The 24,223-nt window shown below is 40.8% G+C and overlaps 1 protein-coding gene across 5 annotated transcripts in view; it reads left to right on the forward strand.

The window, feature by feature from the left end:
* The first annotated feature begins 987 nt into the window (after positions 1-987).
* LOC122242040 overlaps positions 988-24,223 on the forward strand; it is a 29,558-nt gene continuing 6,322 nt past the window's right edge. For all 5 annotated transcript variants that reach the window (XM_042999092.1, XM_042999093.1, XM_042999091.1 and 2 more), the window contains exon 1: positions 988-1,358. Coding sequence is in view for 1 of the 5 variants with exons in the window: in XM_042999095.1 (XP_042855029.1) it covers positions 1,212-1,358 (147 nt within the window). In the remaining 4 variants the exon portion in view is untranslated. The remainder of the gene's footprint in view (positions 1,359-24,223) is intronic.

A 24,223-nucleotide genomic window follows, 5' to 3' on the forward strand; every position in this document is an offset into this window, starting at 1 on the left:
GACCAGCAGAAACAGAAGCGATCGGAGCAAGCTGCACAGCTTAGAAGCCCTCCTGCAGACTTGAGTCTTGCAGTCTCGGTCGGCCTGACCCATGCTGCTAAGATGGAAATCAGCAGCCTCCCTCACCAGGGACTCCTTTTGTCTGCTCGTGTCAGGAAAAGTCTCCTCCATTTAGACCTAGAAGAACTCTTTCCTCTTTTAAGTTCCTGACCCTGGGAGAGCTTTGAGTCCATCCAAACCCAGAAGGCTAGGAAAGATGACCATGAGTGAATGACACACCCAGCCCAGAAACCATTCCAAAACCGCCCTAGGCTGTGGTGAAGTGTTCTGAAGTTGATCATCCCGGACTTAAATTTTGGCTCCCCAACTCTTTAGCCATGTCAGGCTGGGTAAGTAACTTTAACCTCTCCATGCCTCATTTGCCTCACCTGCTAAATATGGAAGGAACAGGAATGATTTCATAAGATGGTTGTATCAGGGTGCCTGGCTGTCTCGGTTTGGGGAGTGCGCCATTCTGGATCCCAGGGTAGCAAGTTCGAGTCCCCCATCGGGTGTGGAGCCTGCTTAAAAACAGCAACCGGCAATCGTCCACAGTACTGTTGACACAGGAAGAGTACTCCTGCTGACTGGATCTCCAGGGAGGAGGGAGGGGCTAACCAGGTGGTCGCCATAAGAAGAGACTTCAGAGTGCTCGTGGCAGGGTCCATGGAGTTGTGGACAGGACGGGACCACCCAGAGTTCGAATCCGGGCTCTGCCCCACTTTTCTCATCTCCCGATGGGCGTTCAGGCCTGTGGCCGGGGGCTGTCGGGGGTCCCATTGCCTCAGTGTGGACATCGCCAGAACGTGCTCAGCACCCCGCGATGCCTCAGGAAAGCTGCCCTTGCTGCACACACTACCGGGAACAGCAGGTGCCTCCAGCCCACAAACCCAGAGACGCGGAGGTCCGGCGGTTTGGCGCCAAGCTCCCACTTCCCGTGGAGCCCCTTCGTTCGGCAGTGGCTCCTCTGCTGCTTCGGCCCAGGGCCAGACAAGGGTTCCCAGCCCTTCAGATCGCCCGGGGACCTCAGGGCACGACAGCCCCGCGCCCTGGAGAGACCTCCTCCACCGCCCCTAGGCCACGCCCCTGCTGCGTGCGACCTGGGCCTCTCGCCCAGCTGAAGACGTGCATTTCCTTCCCCAGCCTGTGATTGGCTTAGAAAGACACACGCGATGCCTCGCTGGCCAATGAGGTGTGAGGACGATTGCCCTGGGGGATTCTGGGAAAGGCTTTCTTCCCGAGACAGAGGGAGGGAGAGAGAGAGAGAGTGCGAGAGGAGAGAAGGAGAGAAGCGGAGAGCTCCGTGTCTGGTTAGTCGGGTGAGTGCCTAGTGGTCCTATAATGAGGTCCCATGAGATGGTCCCAAGAGGGGGTCTGTGACATGGACTTCAGTGATGATCCCCCTGAGGTGGTCCTCTGTGGTGGTCCCATGATGGGGTTTGTGACATGTCCCTGAAGTGGCCCCGTGAGGGGGTTATGAAATGGTCCCCGAAGTGGTCCCGTGAGGGGGGTTGTGACATAGCCCTGGCGGTGGTCCCATGAGGGGGTCTCGCTGAGGTGGTCCCGTGAGGGGGGTTGTGACATGGTCCCCAAAGTGGTCCCGTGAGGGGCTTGTGACATGGTCCCGGAAGTGGTCCCGTGAGGGGGGTTGTGACATAACCCTGGCGGTGGTCCCATGAGGGGGTCTCGCTGAGGTGGTCCCGTGAGGGGGGTTGTGACATGGTCCCCAAAGTGGTCCCGTGAGGGGGCTTGTGACATGGTCCCGAAGTGGTCCCGTGAGGGGGGTTGTGACATAGCCCCGGCTGTGGTCCCATGAGGGGGTCTCCCTGAGGTGGTCCCATGTGGTGGCCCCCATGTGGTGGTCCTGTGAGGTGGTCCCCGTGTGGTGGCCAGGTGACGTGGCGCTGTCTGGTCAGGACCCGGGGGGGGGGGGTGAGAGCCGAGGCGCCAAGTGGGCTTCTAGGGGGCGCCGTGGACTGCTGAGTCCACCGCTAGGCCAGCCTCAGGCTTCCCCTCGGCAGGAGGAAAAGGAAAGGGCAAACCCAGGCAGGGCAGGAAGAGCCTGGCTCCTCGAAGCCCGTCGCCCCGGTTTAGAGCCGCTCCAGCCCGGGGTGAGTGCCGAGGGACTTCGTCTTCCGGGGCCCCGGGCTGTGAGACGGCCACTGCCGGGATTTGCAGCCGGAGTTCTCCAGGAAGCCCGGCAGGAAGCTCGGCCCCCTCACTGAAGGAATGCTCGGCTGCAGCCGGAGTTGCTCTTATCTTCCTCCAAGTGGCGTTTGGGCAAAGTGTGTTGTTTGGTTTCTGCAGCTCCCACAGCACGTAAGGAATGCTAAGGGCTTCTCTTCCTCCCAGGCAGCGGCCGCTCCTTAAAATCACCTGGGCTGTCTCCAAAGCCGGCTGGGCCTGGGCTCCGGTCCAGAGGGTCAGAGTTACTTGGGCTGGGCTGGGCTGGGCCTGGCATCAGCGGTTCTAAGGGCCCCCTTGCCACTCCTGCCTTTGTGCTCTGTGAGGTCGGCTGGGAACCTCTGCCGTGGGGGCCTGATTGGGGTGGGACCGAGGGCTGCCTGGAAGAGACGGCAGCCCGTGGGGTCCGTGTGCCGTCTCCAGTTCTCTGCTCAACTTGTGCTTTGGGTCTACATGGCTGCCTCCGCTCCCTCAGCTGGTGGGGCGTGGCCTGACACATGGGGAGTCCCCCGTGGGTCTGGAACTTCTTGCTTCACCTGTGCCCTCCGACCTCGGGGGCAGGTGGGACCTTGCCGTCCTCAGCTCAGCCATCCCACACGTGCTCTGCCATAGGGGAGTCTGAACCACACTATGGCTGCGCTGACAGCCTCTCCTGCCGCATTTGGGAACCATCTGGGAGAAATGGAGATCAAACACAAGCCTGAGAAGAAACTTCATTAGATCCAACTGGCAAAAGATGAATAAATATGCACACAGAGACAGAATCCACAGAAAAGCAACATGAAAGCAAAATTAGTGGGGAGCTGACCTAGGAATGCTGTCCTGCAAAACTCAAGATAGTGGACAGCAGTGACTTGTGTGCATTGAACACTTCTGGGGTGCAAGGCACAGTTAGAGCCTCCTTGTCCCTTTATCTCACAGCACGGGATAGGCACTTTTATCAGGTTTATAGACTTCATTTAAACACTTCGCATCATACTTACCGAGTCCTAGGCACTGTCTAGGTGCTGTACAAAGACCACTCTAACCTTCAGACCAGCAGTCTACCTTGTGTGCTGTTACTGCTCCCATATCAGAGATGAGCAAATGGAGGAGCCAACAACCAAGATCTGAATCTAGTCAGTTGACTCCAGTGCCTGTGCTCTTAACATTAGTGCCCAGCTACCTCTGGAACAGCAATCAGGGACCAACACCCGGAAGCTAGCAAGTCTGAGTTCAAGTCCTGCAAAGATTAGATAAGAGTAGCCTTGACCCCAGCCTAGTGAAAATCCAAAGTTCCTAGGGATTTCTGCTAATTCATGGAGACTCTCACTCTCCTGACGTCTGTGCCCCAGCATCAAGGTCTGTACACTGTCCCTAGTCCTACTCTATATCCACCAGGTACAGGACTCCTCACATCTCAGTACCCCTCAGAAGCTTTAAATGAGAAACACCGACCATACTGAGTGGTACATGGGTGGGGGGGAGGAGGTTCGTATAAGACTCTAAGATGTGCCTGACTTTCTGAAGTCCACTTTGCTCTCTCCCAGCTCATATCCTTCACAGTCTCAGCATTTTTCTTTTCCTTACCACATTTAAACTCCTCTAGTGACTTTAAAATCCTCTCTACTGTGCTGTACATCCACATCACCTTGTCTCTTTTCTGAAGGCTTGTTGCCCTCCTTGATCACAATGAGAGGAGAAGGAGCCAACTCCTTTGCCTTTCTACTCTAGCACTTGTTAAGGAGTTCTTTCCAAGAAAACAAATGTTCTTTCCACCAAGACACCTCATACTAAATGAAACACTCATACTGAATGAAACAATTTTTGATCAGGAAATCTTGCTTCTGTCCCTACCATATTTAAGAAGTAAAAGTACAAGATGGGAATGAGAAGCCTCCATGCTATGTAGCCCCATCACTTGCTGGCTGAAGCTCTGGAAGAAGTTCCTGGTTTCTTCATCCATAAGCTAGGGATCAAAGTCACCACTCCACATTTTTGTAGAGTTGTCAATTGCTTTTGGCTTAGGAGGTTGGGTGAAACCAGTTCTCAGTCTTACTACTCTCAAACACAAGGATATGAACAACACAGGGATTTGGAGAAGTTAAGCCAAGTGACAGCAAAAGTCTTTATTGTTGAAAGGGAGAGAGGCAGACCAGCTTGCTGCTGCAAAGCAGCACTTGCCTCCACCCTGCCTAGAAGCTGTGAAGAGAGAAGGCTGAAGTCAGAGTCTTGGGGAAAATGCCCACTGATCCTGTCAGCAGGAGTATGAATGAAATGGGAGTCAGCAGCCCTGGGAAAGGAGGTGAAAGTTTCAAAGAGAGTGGAGTCTTTCTCACCCCTTTCCTCTTGCCCTAACCACAGTGATGGTGATTTCTTCTGGGATAGGATGGGGTCACTAGCTGGCAAGGAGAATGAAAGATGGAACACCCAGTGCGGCTTATCACCAACAACAGACAGAAATGTGGCCAAAGACAAAGAGAGGATAAGACAAATGAGAGAAGACCTCAGAGAGCAGGATGAGGGAGCTGGCACACTAAACGTGCCAGGGGATTCAACATGGGAGCCCTCAGCTGCCTGCTCTTAGCTTTTATTCCCTTCTGATTCGAGGGAAAGATATGAAAAGCACCAACTTCCAGAAAAAGGTAAACTGGGCAAAAGCAAAACAGCTATTAGACTTGGGGGTGACACCTGAGATCCCTCTGCCTTGGACCAGATATGTTATGGGCAGGGTAGAGTGGATTCTTGTGCTGGCCATTGAACAGAAGCCAGAGCCCAGGCCTGCACCCAGCAAGGCACACATTTTGACTTGGTCTTCTAGTTTGGGAGGGTCCAGTCCTCAAAGGGTCATAGATGGGGGGAGGGGAACATTGAGGTGATTGACCTGAATATATAAGAATAAGGAAAAGATTTAGCAAGAACTGAGCAAGGTACACATGAGCAAGAAAAATACAACCAAAACCAACATTTTTGCTTTTTTCAGTAGGGCTCCTCAGCTGGACCACAGGACACAAAAAATGATTAAGTGACTATTTTCTCAATTCTCCCAGGATGGTTTATGACTAGTACTATTCCAGATGCAGAGAAATCAAGTTGATTTGTTATCAGCAATGCATGCCTTAGGGTATTATGACTTATTTTTCTTGGGGAGCCCAGTTAAGAAAGCCTGAAAGAAGCCTGATATGAAAAATTCTTTTCTGGAAGAAAAATATCCAAGGGTGAAAATCCCACAGGCATTTTCAGTTGGGGTGGTAACGCCAGTTATACTTAAAAAAAAAAAAAAAAAGATTGCAGTGATATAATGATTAATGAGAGAGGTGAAAAAAGAAATTGCCCAGCCAAAGATGGCATGAGGACACTGAAGCACTGAGAAGTCAACAGGTGCTATGTCATGTCAAGCAGTCATTCAAGTAGAAAAGCAGGAAGTAGTCTCAAATATGAAATTTCTGGATGTTAGCTCTGTTAAATAAAATAAAACTCTTTAATTAAGAGATGAAAGGAAAACCTACAAGGCAAAGATAGGGGATGAGCACAGACTTAATACTATAGAAAAGTAAAGTCCCACAACTATAGGACGGAGTCTCAGAAGAAAATGTCATAAATGATGATAAAGTAAAATTGACAAAAGAAATCAAGAGGCTTGGGGAAGGGAGTATGGATATTAGAATATTGATCTCTCACAGTGGGATGGCACAGATATTTTCTAAGTTAAAAAAAATCAAGAAACAGTTATAAAGGGTCCCAGAGAGAGAAGAACTTAAACAGAAATGAGCATGAATTAAAACCAGAAAAAATCAGAAAGTAAGCAAGGAGAGGAAAGTTGTGATGAAGAGGCAGCCTTTCACTTTCTTGTCCTCTTTAGTGCGTGGTCAATAGATATTCTCTAAATATGCTAAATCTAAGAAAAGTGTTAGAATATAATATATGAAAGAAGAAACTGGAGTAATTAAACAGATTGAAAACCTTTCAAATTACCAGAAGGAAAACACCCAACTTCAGAAAGAAGAAAGTGAAATAACAAGAATGAGAAAATTTAAAAAAAATTATAAATAGAAAATGTAAGATGCTGGCATTAAGACAAAAAAAAATCTGTTATGCCAAATTCACATTAAATTAACTCATTGAAAGAAATAGCAAAGCCAACATATATGTTATAAATAAGAAATTAAAGTGATTCAGAAAAGACCCATTCAACCTTAGGAAGACAAGGCAGATTGAATTTAAGACACAAATTATGAAACAAGATAAAATGTCACTGTATATTTATAAAGGAGATAAAATTGTCACAAATCTCAATACACCAAATAATATAGCAATAAAAATATGTGAAACTGGCTACTTCTTTGTGACATGGGATTGCTTTTCCCTATTCCACTCACTAAGTACAACTAAAAATCTGGATATTGTATATAAAGCAAACCTAAAAAGATTCTACAAGGTACAGAAAAGAAGGGAGACCACCAGGAACATTAGGAACTGAGGAACAACATGGTGGTGAGTTCTCTGGGTTTTCTTTCTGCTTTATACATTTCAGGCTGGAGCTGAAAAAGCTGGTAACCTAGAAATAACAATGATGCAGACAAAACTAGTCCCAACAAAAGCTTGCTCTTGGATCAAGGAAAGGGATCAAGTCAAAAGATCAGGAAAGGGACAACCTAGAAAGGCAGAAAACTTTGAGACATTAATCTCTCTATTCTAGTTATAAACCACATAAAAGGAAAACTATGGCCCCACTCCCACCATGCAAACAAAGGCCAAGTGGAGGAGCCTAGACTTTCACCCTCACAAGAATGATACTACAGAATGCCAAATAGAGAGCCAGGCTTTTCATCCCCATTAGTTGGAAATGAAGCATGACTCCTTGCAGCTCAGTGGAGACCACAGAAAGAATGGATTTCCACCTTTATCCATCAGTAATGAGGTATATTTCCCCCTCCTCACTGGAATGGTGTCAGTGGATCCTGTTGAAGACTTAGGACTTACATATTGCTCAGCAGGAATGAGGCCACCTCCAGTGTGGTTATCAGTGGAGACCACATGGGGAGCTGGAACTCCCTCCATCACCCAGAAGTAACAGAGTTCTCCTCTCCTTGTGTATCACTGGAGGGTTTCATGGGGAACAGGGACTTCTACCTCTATCTGACTGTAACAAGATAGTGCCCCTTCTCTTTGCCAGAGCACTGTCAAAGAAAGCCAACTGAAACAAGATTTAAAACAGATCCAGAATCTCCTAACATAATACAAAAATGTCCTGATTTTAATCAAACATTACTAATTATACCCAGAATCAGGAGGATCTCAAAATGAACGAAAAAGACAATCAATAGATGCCAACACTGAGGTAACAGATGTTAGAATTATCTGATGAAAATGCTTCAGTGAATAATTACAAACATGCTTGAAACAAATGAAAAATAGAAAGGCCTCAGTAAAGAAATGGAATAGAAAGTCTTAAGAAATAGAAGGTATAAAGAAGAACCAAACAAAATTTAAAACTAACACTAGAATGAGGAACTTGACAAGAAATTAAAAAAACAAACAGTAGAATGAGGAAAGAGTCCATGAACTGAAATATAAAACAATAGAAATTACCTAATATGAACAATAGAGAGATAATAGACTAAAAAAAAATAAGCAGAGGCTCAAGGACCTATGGAACTGTGACAAATGATTTGACATTCATGACATCAGGGTCCCAGAAGGAGAGGAGAAAAAGGGTAGGGTTGAAAAAGTACTCAAAAATTTTTCCACAAAGGTGCACCATCAATTCAATGGAAGAAAAATTGCCATTTCAATAAATGATTCTGAAGCAATCGGACATTCATAAGTAAAAAAAAATGAACCTCCACCTAAATCTCACACTTTATATAAACATTAATTTTACATGGATCATAGAACCAAATGTAAAACATAGAAATAATGAAGCTATTAGGAAAAAAATAGAAAAATTTTAGGATCTAGCACTAGGCAGAATTCTTAGACTTGACACCAAAAGCATGATACATAATAGGAAAATTTATAAATTGGAGTTTATCAAAATCAGAAATGTTTGCTCTGTGAATGATCCTGTTAAAAGGGTGAAAAGCTATAGAGTTGTAGAAAATGTTCGCAAACCACATATCTGAAAAGGTCTAGTAACTAAAATATATAAAGAACTCTCAAACTTCAATAGGGAAAAAGATAATCCAGCTAGGAAATAGGCCGAAGACATGAAGGGAAATCTCACCGAAGAAGATATTGATGGAAAGTAAACACATGAAAAGATGTTCAGCATCATTATTCATCAGGAAAATGCTAATTAAAAGCACAATGAGATATCATTGCGTATTTATCAGAATGGCTAAAATGAAGGGTGGTGTTAGTACCAAATATGGCTGAGGATATGGAGAGACTTACTTATATGATGTTGGAAGGACTAGAAAATGGTATAGGAATTCTGGAAAACAGTTTGGAAATTTTTTTAAAAATGCAACTATTGTATGACCCAGCAATTTTCATTCCTGGGCCTTTATCCCAGAAAATTGAAGATTTACACTCACACAAAAACCTGTAAACAAATGTATATAGCAGCTTTATTCATAAAAGCCTCAAACTAGAAGGAACAAGTTGTCCTTCAGTGGGTAATGGTTAAGCAAACTGTGGCATATCTGTACCATGAAATATTACTCAGCAATAAAAAGAAATTAGCTGCTGATACATACAACACCTAGATAAATCTCTAGAGAATTATGCTGAGTGAAAAAACACTTATCCCAAAACACTTGTGAAATGACAAAATTAAAGAAATGAAAAACATATTAGTGATTGCTTGTAGTTAAAGGATGGAGTAGAAGTAGGAGGGAAAGGGATGTGACCATAAAAGAGCCCTAGAGGGATCCTCTATGGAACTGTTCTGTATCATAACTCTGTCAATGTCAATATCCTGGTTGTGTCATTGTACACAACACATTGTATAGTTTTATAAGATGTTACCATTGGGAAAAGTCGGGTAATGCATACACAGGGTCTTTCTACATTATTTCTTAAAACTGCATGTGAATCAATTGTCTCAGAATAAATTATTTAAAAAATTTAAGTACATGAAACATTACAAAATTTGTTTCGCATTTGAAAATCAATAAATGTAATTCACCATGATAACAAACCAAAACAGAAAAAAAGCTATGATCATCTCAAAAGATGCAGAAAAGTATTTGATAAAATTCAATATCTTTTCTTGATTAGAAAACACCCTAATAAATGGAGAGATATACTATGGTAATGGTATTGTTAAGATGTTCTTTCTCTCTCAATTGATCTATTGGTTCAATTAAAAATTTAACAGGCTACTTTGTAGAATTGATAAGCTGATTTTAAAATTCAAATGGGAATGCAAAGGACCCAGAATAGCTGCAATCATTTTGAAAAAGAAGGTTGGGGGAATAATACTAATTTTGAGACTTATAAATTGTAGTAATCAGGACAGTGCAGTATTGAAACAAGATAGACAAATAGATCAATGGAACAGAATAGAGTCCAAAAATAGATCCACACATATATTTACAACTAATTTTTTTTACAAAGGTGCAAATGTAGTTCAGTGCAAAAGAAGTCTTTTCAACAAATGGTACTGTGATAATTGTATAATATGTAAAAATGAGCATTGATCCATATCTTGAACCATATGCAAATATTCACTCAAAATAGATAATTTAAAACATAAAACTGTAAAATTTATGGAAAAATTTTGGGTGTGGGCACTTTATACATATGACTCAAAAAGCAAGATCCCATTTTTTTTTTTGAAGAAAAAGCTGAAATGGACTTCATAAACAACAACAACAACAACAACAACAACAACAAAACTTCTGCTCTTTGAAAGACATTGTTACGGGAATGAAAAGACAAGCCACAGACTGGGAGAAAAAAATTGCAAATCATACATCTAATGAAGGACTTGTATTCAGCATGCATTAAGAACCCTCAAAACTAAATAATGAGACTAACAACCCAATTTTTAAAAAACAGACAAAGGGTTTGAAGAGACACTTCAACAAAGAAGATATATGGATAACAAGCACAGGAAACCTCAACATCATGAGTCATTAGGGAAATACAAATTAAAACTACAATGAGATTAGAATGGCTACAATTTAAGACTGATCATACCAGTTGTTGGTGAGACTGTGAAGCAATTGAATTCTCTTATATGCTGCTGGTGGGAGTGTAAAATGGTACAACTACTTGGAAAACAGCTTGTTTCTTAAAAATTTAAACCTATATCTATCATATGACCCAATCATTTCACTCTGAGGTTTTTACCTAAAAGATATGAAAAGGTATGTCCACACGAAAATTTGTATACAAATGTTCATAGCTGATAAATGTGTGGAGAAATGGTCATGGCCATGAATTATCAACAAGACTCCATTTTTTTGTAGACTTTCTTTGGGAGGGGGGGGATGTTTAGCAACATCTGTCATTTTTTCCCCAAGAGAAACTTAGTCCTCAGCTTGTGGGAAGTTGGCTCCAGGGTTAGCTCCTTCATTTGAACATTTTGGATCACTCTGGATATTCATAAAGCAATAGAAACAAAACTGTTACAGAAATACACACTAAAATATGTTAGTTATGTGTTTGTGAGGATTTTTCTTTACATGCCCTATTTTCTTTGCTTAATTGTTATTAGTAAATTTATTCCAAATGAACACTTTGTTGAAAACATTTTAATTGTGTGGCTGTTAGTACTTTTGCAAAAGTTGCTTATTAAAACTTCTAAACAAAGGCTAATTTCATCAGTGGCTATACTTGGTATTATTTTTATCCCTAAGTACTTCAGTGTGTGTTTCCTAAGAATAAGAACATTGTCTTACATAGCCAGTGCAGTGATCAAATTAGGAAACTTAATATTGACACAATGCCATCCACAGACTATATTCAAATTTTGATGGTTGTCCCAATAATTCCCTTTATAGCATTTTTTCTCTTCTGGCACATGATCCAGTCTCAGGTCACATGTTGCATTTGGTCGTCATGTCTCTAGTCTCCTTTAATCTGAAACAGTTGCTTAGCCCTTCTCTATGTTTTGTGACTTTGACATCTTGGAGTAATATAGACCAGTTATTTTGTAGAACATGCCTCAATTTGGGGTAGTTGGATGTTTCCTCATGATTTAGATTCTAGTTATGCATTTATATCATTACGTTATGGGCAGGAATACCACAGAGATGATGTTGTGTCTTTTTAGTGTACCCTATCAGGATGCCCATAATGTCTGTAAGTTTCAGGTTTGTTTTTTCTTTTCTTTTCTTTTTTTTTTTTTTAATATAGGTGTTTGGTTCCTCTTAAACCATTAATTGAAAGAGTTTTCTTTCCCCACCAGCTTAAATCTTTGCTTTCCCTTCCCCTTTTAACCCATGTTTTTCTTCGGGTCTCTTGCACTCTCCCTTGAATATGTACAGTTCAGTGGTCATATGAATGGACACCCTTCCCATTATGGGTGGACACCCTGCCCCCTCTGTGGCCTTCTTCTTTCATAGACCCTCCACAGACACACACACTATACACACAGGGTAATTTGAGGTGGCTCATAGGCCTACATGTAAATGCTTAAACAAATGTTAGAAGAGAGTGTCCTTATGACTTGGGGTTAGGCAAAGATTTTTTAGGACCCACAAAAAAGCAATCACCATGAGATAAAAATGGAATATTGGACATTATAAAGATTGAAGTCTTCTGCTTATCAAAAGATCACATTGGGAATATGGTGATTAGACAAGTCATGGAGTGCAAAAAAATTTGCAAAATATATGTAATAAAAGACTTGTATTCAGATTTTTAAAAGAACTCATGCACAACTACGTACATAGAACTAGAAAACCACACAACCCAATAAAATTGGGCAGGAGATTGTAACAGGCACCTCACAATGGAGTGACTAGTCAGTAAGTGCTAATCATTAGCGATCAGGGAAAAGAAAATTAAAACCATGATAAGATACCACTGCACACCCACCAGAACGCTAAAATTAATAAGACTGGTAATATTAAGTGTTGACACAGATGAAGCAGTTATAATGCATACATTTCTGATGGAAATATAAAATGGTACAAACACTTTGGAAAACAGTTAAAACGTTAAACAGATACTTACCATACAATCCAGCAATTCTTCTTTTAGGTATTTATCCAAGAAAAATGAAGATATTGGTCTAAACCAAAATCTGTACTGAAGAGTTCATAGCAGCCTCATTCATAAAAGCCCAAACCTGGAAACGCGTCCAATTATCATCAGTATGTCAAGGACTGACTACTCATCAATCAGACTACTCATACAATGGAAACTCACTCTACTCAACAACAGAAAGGAATAGATTCCTGACAACGTGGATGGACCTCAAAAACATTATGTTGGGTGAAAGAACCCAGAAAAAAGAGTGCATACTGTATGATTCTACTATTATGCAACTCTAGACCAGACAAATCTAATCTATAGTGTCAGAAGGATGTCAGTGTCTGCTTGGGGTATGGGATGAGGCCCAAGGTTGGGGATGCCAATGCTCTTGGTTGTGGTAGCTGCTATGCAGGAATGCACGTTTGGCAAAACTTAACCTAACTATACACTTAAAACAGGCTCATTTAATTGTATATAAATTTGTTTTAGTAAAGTTGATTTGAGTAAAAGAATACAAGGGTCATGGTATTTATATTGTACAGGACACATTTGGGGCCAAAAAACATTAAATGAGAGGAGGAAGGACCTCGGAGTGTGGGCTACTTTTCATAATGATTGCATTTCAGTGACAGCTATTTATGCAGCAAATGACACGACCGCAATTGTTATGAAGCAGAAACTATAGGACACAATAGGAGAAACAGAAAGAAATCCCACTATTAGATTTAGTGCTCTTCTATCAGTCCAAAACAGATCCAGGGGACACAAGGAGGTTAGAATGGAGAAGTCCGATATAGCATGGTGTGGTAGGTCTTGTGAATAGCTGTCGAAGTCTGTGCTCTGATCATAAAGAATACACATTTTCTGTTCCAGGACACATAGACGAATCATGAAAACTGACCACAAATTAGGCCACATGAACATTTCAATTCGAGATAGAAATAATGTAAACAACACGATAAAACTAAGAATCAAAACAAAGTTTAAGTGTTCTTTTGCCTGTGTATTTTAAAACTTTGTTTAAAAACTCTTGTGTCAAAGGATAAATACAAACCAATTTCAGAATTGCTAGAAGATGTTGGTAATGAAAACATATCAGAATCCAGGGAGTGTTACTCGGGCAGTGGTCAGAGACAAACTTACAGCCTTATATTTATATCAAGAAAAACAAAAGAAAGAAAAATAAATGAATGAAATGTCAAATTCCAAAATTTAAATTAATAACAATTGAATAAACTGAAAGTAGCCATTAATAAGGGATGGTCAGAAATTAACAAGTTGGAAAACAGAGAAACAGTAGAATTAACAAATAAAAGCCCAGTTCTTTGAAAACAACCAACAAAATAAATAAGTAGTAGATAACCTAATCCAGAAACGTAAAACCATATATACACATAGCAGAAGTCCTAAAAGGAAGAAGAGATGACCATCAAGATAGAGAAAATTAAATCTTAAGAGATTACTTATAACTCTAGGCTGAAATACCTGGGTGAAATGGTAATTTTCTATGACTTACCAAAATTGAGTAAATAAATACAGAATGTCAAAGCAGATGTATTCACATAGAAAAATTAGAAACGTTTCTCTCCATCTCCCACCCCCAAATCACCATGCTTCAAAAGGAGCTAAGGAGAAAATTAGATGCCATCACCCATTTAGCCCATCCCCCCCACCTCCCCTCCAGCAACCCTCAGTTTGCTCTCTGTATTTAAAAGTCTTATGGTTTGTCTCCCTCTGTTTTTATCTTATTTTTTCTTCCCTTCCTCTGTGTTCATATGTTTTGTTTCTCAAATTCTACATGAGTGAAATCATATGACACTTTTTTTCTCTGATTAATTAATTTCACTTTGCGTAATACACTCCAGTTCCATCTACATGGTTGCAAATGGCAAGATTTCATGCTTTTTGATCACTGAGTAATATTCCAGTGTGTGTGTGTGTGTGTGTGTGTGTATACACACATATATATATACACATATATATATATATATATACACATGTATATATATATATATATACACACACATATATATATACACATATATATATACACACACACATATATATATACCACAACTTCTTTATCCATTCACCAGTCAACAGATGGACATTTGGGCTCTTTCCATAATTTAGCTATTGTTGATAGCACTACTATAAACATTGGGGTGCATGTGCCCCTTTGAATCAGCATTTTTGTATCCTTTGGATAAATACCTAGAACTACCTTTGTAGGGTAATTCTATTTTTAATTTTTTGAGGAACCTCCATACTGTTTTCCAGTGTGACTGCACCAGTTTGCATTCTCACCAGCAGTGCAAAAGGGTTCCCCTTTCCTCACATCCTCGATAATCTCTGTTTTCCCAAGTTGTTAAATTTAGCCATTCTTACTGGTGTGAGGTGGTATCTCATTGTGGTTTTGATTTGTATTTCCCTGATGATGAGTGATGTTGAATTGAGCATCTTTTCATGTGTGTGTTAGCCATCGGGATGTCTTCTTTGGAAAAATGTCTATTTTATGTCCTTTGCCCATTTCTTCACTGGATTTTTTTTGGGGGGGGGTGTTGAGTTTGATAAATTCTTTATAGATTTTGGATACTAAGTATTTATCAGATATTTTATTTGCAAATATCTTCTCCCATTCTGTAGCCTGACTTTTAGTTTTGTTGATTGTTTCCTTCACTCTGCAGAAGTTTTTATCTTGATGAAGTTCTAGTTGTTCATTTTTGCTTTTGTTTTCCTTGCCTCTGGAGACATGTTTAGTAAGAAGTTGATGTGGCTGAGGTCAGAGAGGTTTCTGCCTGTGTTCTCCTCTAAGATTTTGATGGCATCCTTTCTCTCACTTAGGTCTTTTATCCATTTTGAATTTATTTTTGTGTATGGTGTAAGAAAGTGGCCCAGTTTCATTCTTTTGCATGTCCTGTCCAATTTTACCAACACCATTTGTTGAAGAGACTGTCATTTTTACATTGGATATTCTTTCCTGCTTTGTCAAAGATTAGTTGACCATATAGTAGTGGGTATATTACTGGGTTTTCTATTCTATTCCATTGATCTATGTGTCTGTTTTTGTGCCAGTACCATACCGTCTTTATGACTCCAGCTTTGTAATATAGCTTGAAGTCCAGAACTGTGATGCCTCCTGCTTTGCTTTTCTTTTTCAAGATTGCTTTGGCTATTCAGTGCCTTTTGTGGTTCCATACAAATGTTAGAATTGTTTGCTCTAGCTCTGTGAAAAATGCTGGTGTTATTTTGATAGGGATTGCATTGAATGTGTAGATTGCTTTGGGTAGTATAGACATTTTAACAATGTTTGTTCTTCTAATCCATGAGCATGGGATTTTCCCCCATTTCTTTGTGCCCTCTTCAATTCCTTTCATAAGTGTTCTATACTTTTCAGAGTACAGCTCTTTTACCTTTTTGTTTAGGTTTATTCCTAGGTATCTAGGAATACCTCAATGTTTTTGTGTGTGTGTTCAATTGTAAATGGAATTGATTCTTTGATTTCTTTTTTCTGCTGCTTCATTATTGGTGTATAGGAATGCAACTTTGCTGAATTCATGTGTTAGTTCTAGCTATTTTTGGTGGAGTCTTTTGGGTTTTCTACATAAGAGTATCATGTCATTTGCAAATAGTTAAAGTTGACTTCTTCCTTGCCAGTTCGGATGCCGTTTATTTCCTTTTGTTGTCTGATTGCTGAGGCTGAGACTTCCAGTAGTATGTTAAATAGTAACGGTGAGAGTGGACATCCCTGTCTTGTTTCTGACCACAGAGGAAAAGCTCTTAGGTTTTCCCCACTGAGGATGATATTAGCTGTGGGTCTTTCATACATGGTTTTTATGATGTTGAGGTATGTTTCATCTATACCTACTTTTTTGAGAGTTTTTTTTTTATCAAGAATGGATGCTGTATTTGCCAAAGCTTTTTCTGCATCTATTATGAGGATCATATATATGGTTCTTATCCTTTATTTTATTAATGTGGTGTATCACATTTATCAATTTGTGTATATTGAACCACACCTGCAGCCCAGGAATAAATCCCACTTGATTGTGGTGAATAATTCTTTTAATGTACTGTTGGATTTGATTTCCTAGTATCTTGCTGAGAATTGTTACATCCAGTTCATCAGGGATATTGGCCTGTAATTCGCCCTTTTAGAAGGGTGTTTGTCTGGTTTTGGAATCCAGGTAATGCTGGCCTCGTAGAATGAGTTTGGAAGTTTTCCTTCCATTCCTATTTTTTGGAACAGTTTGAGAAGAATACATGGTAACTCTTCTTTAAATGTCTGGAAAAGGTCTGTATGCTGAAAACTATAGAAAGCTTATAAAAGAAATGAAGAAGACACAAAGAAGTGGAAAAACATTCCATGCTCATGGATTGGAAGAACAAATATTGTTAAAATGTAAATACTACCCAAAGCAATAGGTACATAGAATGCAATCCTAATCAAAATTGCACTGGCATTCTTCTCAAAGCTAGAACAAACAATCCTAAAATTTGTATAGAACCACAAAAGACCCCAAATAGCCAAAGTAATGTTGAAAAAGAACACCAAAGCATCACAATCCTGGACTTTAGCCTTTACTACAAAGCTGTAATCAAGATAGTATAGTATTGGCACAAAAACAGGCACATAGACCAGTGGAATAGAATAGAGAACCCAGAATTGGACCCACAAACATAGGGCTAATCTTTGACAGAGCAGAAAAGAGTATCCAATGGAAAAAAAAGACAGTCTCTTAAGCAAATGGTGGGAGAACTGGATAGCAACATGCAGAAGAATGAAACTGGACCACTTTCTTATACTATGCACAAAATAAACTCAAAATGGTTGAAAGACCTAAATGTGAGACAGGAAATGTCAAAACCGTAGAGAAAAAAATAGGGAACAACCTCTTTGATCTCAGCCTCAGCAATTTCTTGCTCAACACATCTCCAAAGGCAAGGGAAATAAATGCAAATATGAACTATTGGGACCTCATCAAGATAAAAAGCTTATGCACTGCAAAGGAAACACTCAACAAAACTAAAAGACAACTGACTGAATGGGAGAAGATATTTGAAAATGACATATCAGATAAAGGGTTAGTATCCAAAATCTATAAAGAACTTAACAAACTCAGAACCTGAAAAACAAATAATCCAGTGAAGAAATGGGCAAAAGACATGAATAGACACTTTTCCAAAGAAGACATCCAGATGGCCAACAGACACATAAAAAGATGCTCAACATCACTCATTATCAGGGAAATACAAATCAAAACCACACTGAGATACCACCTCACACCGGTCAGAGTGGCTACAATGAACAACTCAGGCAACAACAGATGTTGGTGAGGATGTGGAGAAATGGAAATTCTCTTGCATTGTTGGTGGGAATGTAAATTGGTGCAGCCGCTCTGGAAAACAGTGTGGAGGTTCCTCAAATAATTAAAAATAGAACTACCTTATGACCCAGCAATAGCACTGCTAGGAATATATCCAAAGGATACAGGAGTGCTGATTCATAGGGGCATATGTACCCCAATGTTTATTTTATTTTATTTTTTTCCCAATATATGAAATTTATTGTCAAATTGGTTTCCATACAACACCCAGTGCTCATCCCAAAAGGTGCCCTCCTCAATACCCATCACCCACCCTCCCCTCCCTCCCACCCCCCATCAACCCTCAGTTTGTTCTCAGTTTTTAAGAGTCTCTTATGCTTTGGCTCTCTCCCACTCTAACCTCTTTTTTTTTTTTTTTTTTCCTTCCCCTCCTCCATGGGTTTCTGTTAAGTTTCTCAGGATCCACATAAGAGTGAAAACATATGGTATCTGTCTTTCTCTGTATGGCTTATTTCACTTAGCATCACACTCTCCAGTTCCATCCATGTTGCTACAAAGGGCCATATTTCATTCTTTCTCATTGCCACGTAGTACTCCATTGTGTATATAAACCACAATTTCTTTATCCATTCAGCAGTTGATGGACATTTGGGCTCTTTCCATAATTTGGCTATTGTTGAAAGTGCTGCTATGTACACCCAATGTTTATAGCAACACTTCCAACAATAGCCAAATTATGGAAAGAGCCCAAATGTCCATCAACTGCTGAATGGATAAAGAAGATTATATATACAATGGAATACTACTTGGAAATGAGAAAGAATGAAATCTTGCTATTTGCAATAATGTGGATGGAACTGGAGGGTATTATGCTAAGTGAAATAAGTCAGGCAGAGAAAGACAGATCATATGTTTTCACTCATATGTGGAACTTGAGAAACTTAACAGAAGACCATGGGGGAAGGGAAGGGGAAAAACAGTTTCGAACAGAGAGGGAGACAAACCGTAAGAGACTTAAATACAGAGAACAAACTGAGGGATGATGGGGGTGGGGTGGGAGAGTGAGGGAAATGGGTGATGGCCACTGAAGAGAGCATTGGTTGGAATGAGCACTGGGTGTTGTATGTAAGCAATGAATCATGGGAATCTACCCCCAAAGCCAAGAGCACACTGTGTACACTGTATGTTAGCTAACTTGACAATAAATTATATTTAAAAAAAAGAAGTGCTTTACAATTATAACAAATAAAAAAACAAAAAAACAAATGTCTGGTAGAATTCCCCTAGGAGATCATCTGGCCCTGGACTTTAGTTTGTTGAGAGATTTTTGATTACTGATTCAATTTCTTTGTTGATTATGGGTCTGTTCAAGTTTTCTATTTCTTCCTATTTCAGTTTTGGTAGTTTGTATGTTTCTAGGAATTTGTCCATTTCTTCCAGATTACCCAGTTTGTTGGCATATAATTTTTCATAATATTCTCTTATAATTGTTTGTATTTCTGTGGTGTTGGTTGTGATCTGTCCTCTTTCATTTGTGATTTTACTTACGTGGGTTCTTTCTCTTTTATTATTTTATTTTAAAGTTTATTTATTTTTGAGGGGGAAGGGGGAGAGAGAGAGAGGGAGAGAGACAGAATCCCAAGCAGGCTCTGCATCATCAGTGCAGCGCCCAATGGGGGGCTCTAACTCACGAACCATGAGATCATGACCTGAGCTGAAGCTGGATGCTTAACCGACTGAGCCACCAGTGCACCCTCTCTTTTCTTTTTGATAGGTCTGGTGAAGGGTTTAATTCTTTCTAAAAACTAGCAATTAGTTTCATTGATCTGTTCTACTGGGGTGTGTGTGTGTGTGTGTGTGTGTGTGTGTGTGTATTATTTATTTCTGCTGTGATCTTTATTATTTCCTTTATTCTGCTGGCTCCAGTCTTTATTTTCTGTTCCTTTCCTAGCTCCTTAAGGTGTAAGGTTAAGTTGTGTATTTGAGGCTTTTCTTGCTTCTTGAGGTAGGCCTGTATTGCTATATACTTCCCTCTTAGGACCACCTTTGCTGCATCCCAAAGGTTTTGGACCATCGTGTTTTCATTTTAATTTGCCTCCATGTATTTTTTAAATTTCTTCTTTAATTTCCTCATTAACCCATTCATTCTTTCATAAGATTTTATTTAATCTCCATGTATTTGTAACTTTTCCAGTTTTTTTCTTGTGGTTGACTTCAAGTTTCATAGCATTGTGGTCTCAAAATATGCTTGGTATGGTCTCAGTCTTTTGTACCTGTTGGGGGCTGATTTGTGACACAGTATGTAATCTGTTCTGGAGAATGTCCCATGTGCACTTGAAAAGAATGTGTATTCTGCTGCTTTAGGATGGAATGTTCGGAATATATCTGCTAAGTCTATCTGGTCCAGTGTTTTCATTCAAAGCCATTGTTTTCTTTTTGATTTTCTGCTTAGATGATCTTTCCATTGCTATAAGTGGGGTGTTAAAGTCTCCTACTATTATTGTATTATTATCAATGAGTTTCTTTATGTTTGTTATTAACTGATTTATATATTTAGATGTCTCAAGTTGGGGATATAAATATTTACAATTGTTAGATCTTCTTGATGGATAGTCCCCTTAATTATGATACAATGTCCTTCTTCATCTTTTGTTATAGTCTTTGGTTTAAAATCTAGTTTTTCTTATATGAGTATGGCTACTCTGACTTTCTTTTGGTGTCTGTTAGTATGATAGATATTTCTCATCCCTTCACTTTCAATCTGCTGATGTCTTTAAGTATAAAATGAGTCTCTTGAAGGCAGCACATAGATGAATCTTGTTTTTTAATCCATTCTAATACCCTGTGTCTTTTGATTGGGACATTTATTCCATTTACATTCAGAGTGATTATTGAAAGATATGAATTTAGTGCCACTGTGTTACCTGCAAAGTTGGTGTTTCTGGTGATGTTCTCTGTTCCTTTCTAGTCTTTGTTGCTTTTGGTCTTTTTTTCCCCACTCAAAGAGTCCCCTTTAATCTTTCTTCCAGGGCTGGTTTAGTTGTCACAAACTCCTTTAGTTTTTGTTTGTCTGGGGAAGTCTTGTTTCTCTCTCTTTTTTTACTGTTTATTTATTTTTGAGAGATGGAGAGAGAGAGAGGGAGAGAATGAACGGCGTGGGGGGGGGGCACAGAGAGAGAGGCGGACAGAGGATCTCAAGTGGACTCTGCACTGACAGCAGCAAGCCTGATGTGGGGCTCCAGCTCATGAACTATGAGATCATGACCTGAGCCAAAGTCAGACACTCAACCAACTGAGTCACTCAGGCACCCCTCTTGTCTCTCTTTCTACTCTGAGTGACAGACTTGCTGGATAAAGTATTCTTGGCTGCATATTTTTTCCTTCAGCATGTTGAATATATCATGCCACTCCCTCCTGGCCTGCCAAATTTCTGCAGACAGTTATGCTGTGAATCTGATCTGTCTTCCCTTGTAAGTTAAGAAATTTTTTTCCCTTTTTGCTCTCAGGATTTTTTCCTTGTCTGTGTATTTTGTGAATTTGACTATACTATGTCTTGGTGATGGCTGGCTTTTGTTGAATTTAATGAGAATTCTCTGTACTACTTAGATTTCAATGTCTATTTCCTTCCCCAGATTAGAGAAGTTTTCAGCTATAATTTGCTCAAATAAACCTTCTGCTCCTTTATCTTTTCTTCTGGGACTCCTATGATATGAAAGTTATTATGCTTTAAGGAGTCACTGAGTTCCCTAAGTCTACACTCATGATCCAATACCTTTCTTACACTCCTTTTTTTTCAGCTTCATTATTTTACATAATTTTATCTTCTATAGCACTGATTCATTCCTGTGTTTCACCCATTCTTATTGTCATTGCATCATTCAGTTTTGCATCTTCATTAAAGCATTTTCTTTTTTTTTTGGCCTGACTTATCTCTGCAGTAAGGGATTCTCTAGTGTTTTCTATGCTTGTCTCAAGCCCAGCTAGTATCCTTAGGGTTATTGTTTTAAATTCTGGTTCAGACATCTTACTTGTATCTGTATTGATTAAATCCCTGGCCATGACTTCTTCCTGTTCTTTCTTTTGGGGTGAATTCCTCCATCTTGTCATTTTGTCTGAGTCAATGATGTGTGTGTGTGTGTGTGTGTGTGTGTGTGCGTGAGAGAGAGAGAGAGAGAGAGAGAGAGAGAGAGAGATTGTTAGGAAAACCTATTATATTCATGCTCCTGAGAGTAATAGCTATATTCAGAAGAGGTAAAAAACACAAACAAAAAAAACCTCCCAAAACAAAAACAAAAAAATAAACAAGATCCCATTTCCCTTAGAGCTGAAGATTTGCAGCACTTGACGATCAGTAGATTTGTGCATGTGAGGGGTTTGTGCTGGTCTCCTGGGAAGAGGGCCTGTTGCTCTGGTTCTCAGGTGTTCTTGCCCTAGTGAAGATGAACCTGCAGGGGCCCTGGGTGAGGATGGGGGCTTGGTATAAGCACCTCAGGCCTCTACTGGGTGGCGCTGTTTTGCTCCCTGAAGTCAGCCAATTTTGATGGGAGCAGATAATGGCCTTACACAGCTCTTTTATCCCTGGATTGGGGAGCTCCTGCCTGCCACTCTTCAGAAAGCCCTCACAGAAGAGCAAACAATCACCTCACTTGTGTCCCTGGGTTCTGCCAGATCCCCACCTGCACCCTGCCAGCGACTGAGCTGTCTGCCCGCCAGGCAGAAGAGCACTCGTGTATTTTATCCTGTGCAGCTGGGTTTCAAAACTCCAAATTAAAAAAAAATTTTTTAATGGTTATTTATTAAACCATTAAACAGAGAGACAGAGCATGAGCATGGGAGGGGCCAAACAATGGGGCGACACAGAATCTGAAGCAGGCTCCAGGCTCTGAGCTGTCAGCACAGAGCCCGACGCGGGGCTCGAACTCACAAACCGAGAGATCATGACCTCGACCTCGAGCTGAAGTCGGACGCTTAACCGACTGAGCCACCCAGGCACCCCTCAAAACTCCAAATTTTAGAGATCTGCATGGTGTGGACCTGTGCTGATCCTCTGGGGGAGGGTCTCGCTGTGCTGTGGCTGGTGCAGTCTTGTCCCAGAAATGAGTTGTGTGACTGCATAGCAGTTCAGAATTTATTGTAAAACGTAGCTAAAAGCCAACACCAAGGTTTGCTGTCCTCAGCCAGAGTGTCTTTGTTCCTATGCTAGGGAACAGGGCAACATGCTGGCGCCACAGGGAGAGGCCATGGCGTCACTCCCAAATGCACTCAAAACAGGGCAACTGCTGCTCTCTGTGTGAACTAGGGGATTCTCCAACCATGTTGCCCGGTCCCGGGTCTCTGCCCTCTGTTCCCCGAGAGCACTGCCAAGCCCATCAGGCACGACCCTGGCGATGGTGCAGACCTCTAAAATTTCAGACTCTGTACTCCGCTGTTTATGAAATCTTGTGGTATTCAGCCCCTCTCCCTTTTCCAGCCAATGGTTTTGGGGAAGAGTTTTTCTCGTGTAATTCCCAATGAGTACTTTCACTCTTTCTCTCTCTTTTTCTTTCTTTTTCACTCCTCCTTATCTTAGCACCCACAGCTCTTCTCTCCCTCAAACCTACTCTCTGCAGTTCCTACCTTACATGATGTGGTCATTTTGTCTACCTCTAGTTATGCAGTTTTGCTCTCTCAGTACTCAGATAGACTTCGTGGGTGTTCAAAGTGATTTAATATTTATCTAGCTGTGTTCAAAGGACAAAGCAAGCCTAGGGTCTCCCTACTCCCCCACCATCTTGAACTCCTCCTCTCCCTGATTAAAGTTTAAAAAGTAAAAGCAAAAGACCAATGACAAGTTGAGAACAAACGCTTGGAAGTTGTCACTAAGGGCTACCTATTTAATATGTACAGTTTCAGGAAATGGAGAAGAAAAAAACAAGAACAATTGAACAGATGGCAAGGGCCACAAATATGCCTCTTCTTAGAGCAAATGAATCTCAACATACAAATAAGTGCTTAGCATCATTTGTAGTAAGAGAAATCAAATCTGTGCACTGAAATACTGGTTCTCAGCCATCAGATTAGTAAAACCCCAGAGGCTTGACAGGCGATTTCATTGGTGAGACTGAAGGGGGGCTCAGTGTACTTGTTGGCCATCCCGTGGAGGGATTGGCTGGGTCTAACAAAGTTACAGATGTGTTTCCCTTGGTCTGTTCTAAAGATGCACACATGTGCAAGAACAGGAAATGACACATGCATGGAGTTTTCTTTGCAGCCTTGGGATTGGAAACTGCCCAAATGTCTTTTTGCGTGATACTGTTTGAACCCATGGCAGACCCAGGAGATGGAAAACCCAATCACTACAAGTTAGGAAGAATGAGCTAGAGTACCCTCCAGCTTGTGTTGTTAAATGAGGACATGGAGTGCAGCTCTGTGAATACAGGGCACTTCCTTGTGTATGGAAATGTGTTGCAAAAAGAAACCCTGAAAGAACTAACTAGAAACCAATGGAAATGGGTGCCTGCAGGGTGCCTTGACCTTTGACTTTTGAACCAGGTCAGTATTTT

Source organism: Panthera tigris, chromosome C2 (genome assembly GCF_018350195.1).
Source record: "Panthera tigris isolate Pti1 chromosome C2, P.tigris_Pti1_mat1.1, whole genome shotgun sequence".
In the NCBI taxonomy this organism is placed as follows: Eukaryota; Metazoa; Chordata; class Mammalia; order Carnivora; family Felidae; genus Panthera; species Panthera tigris.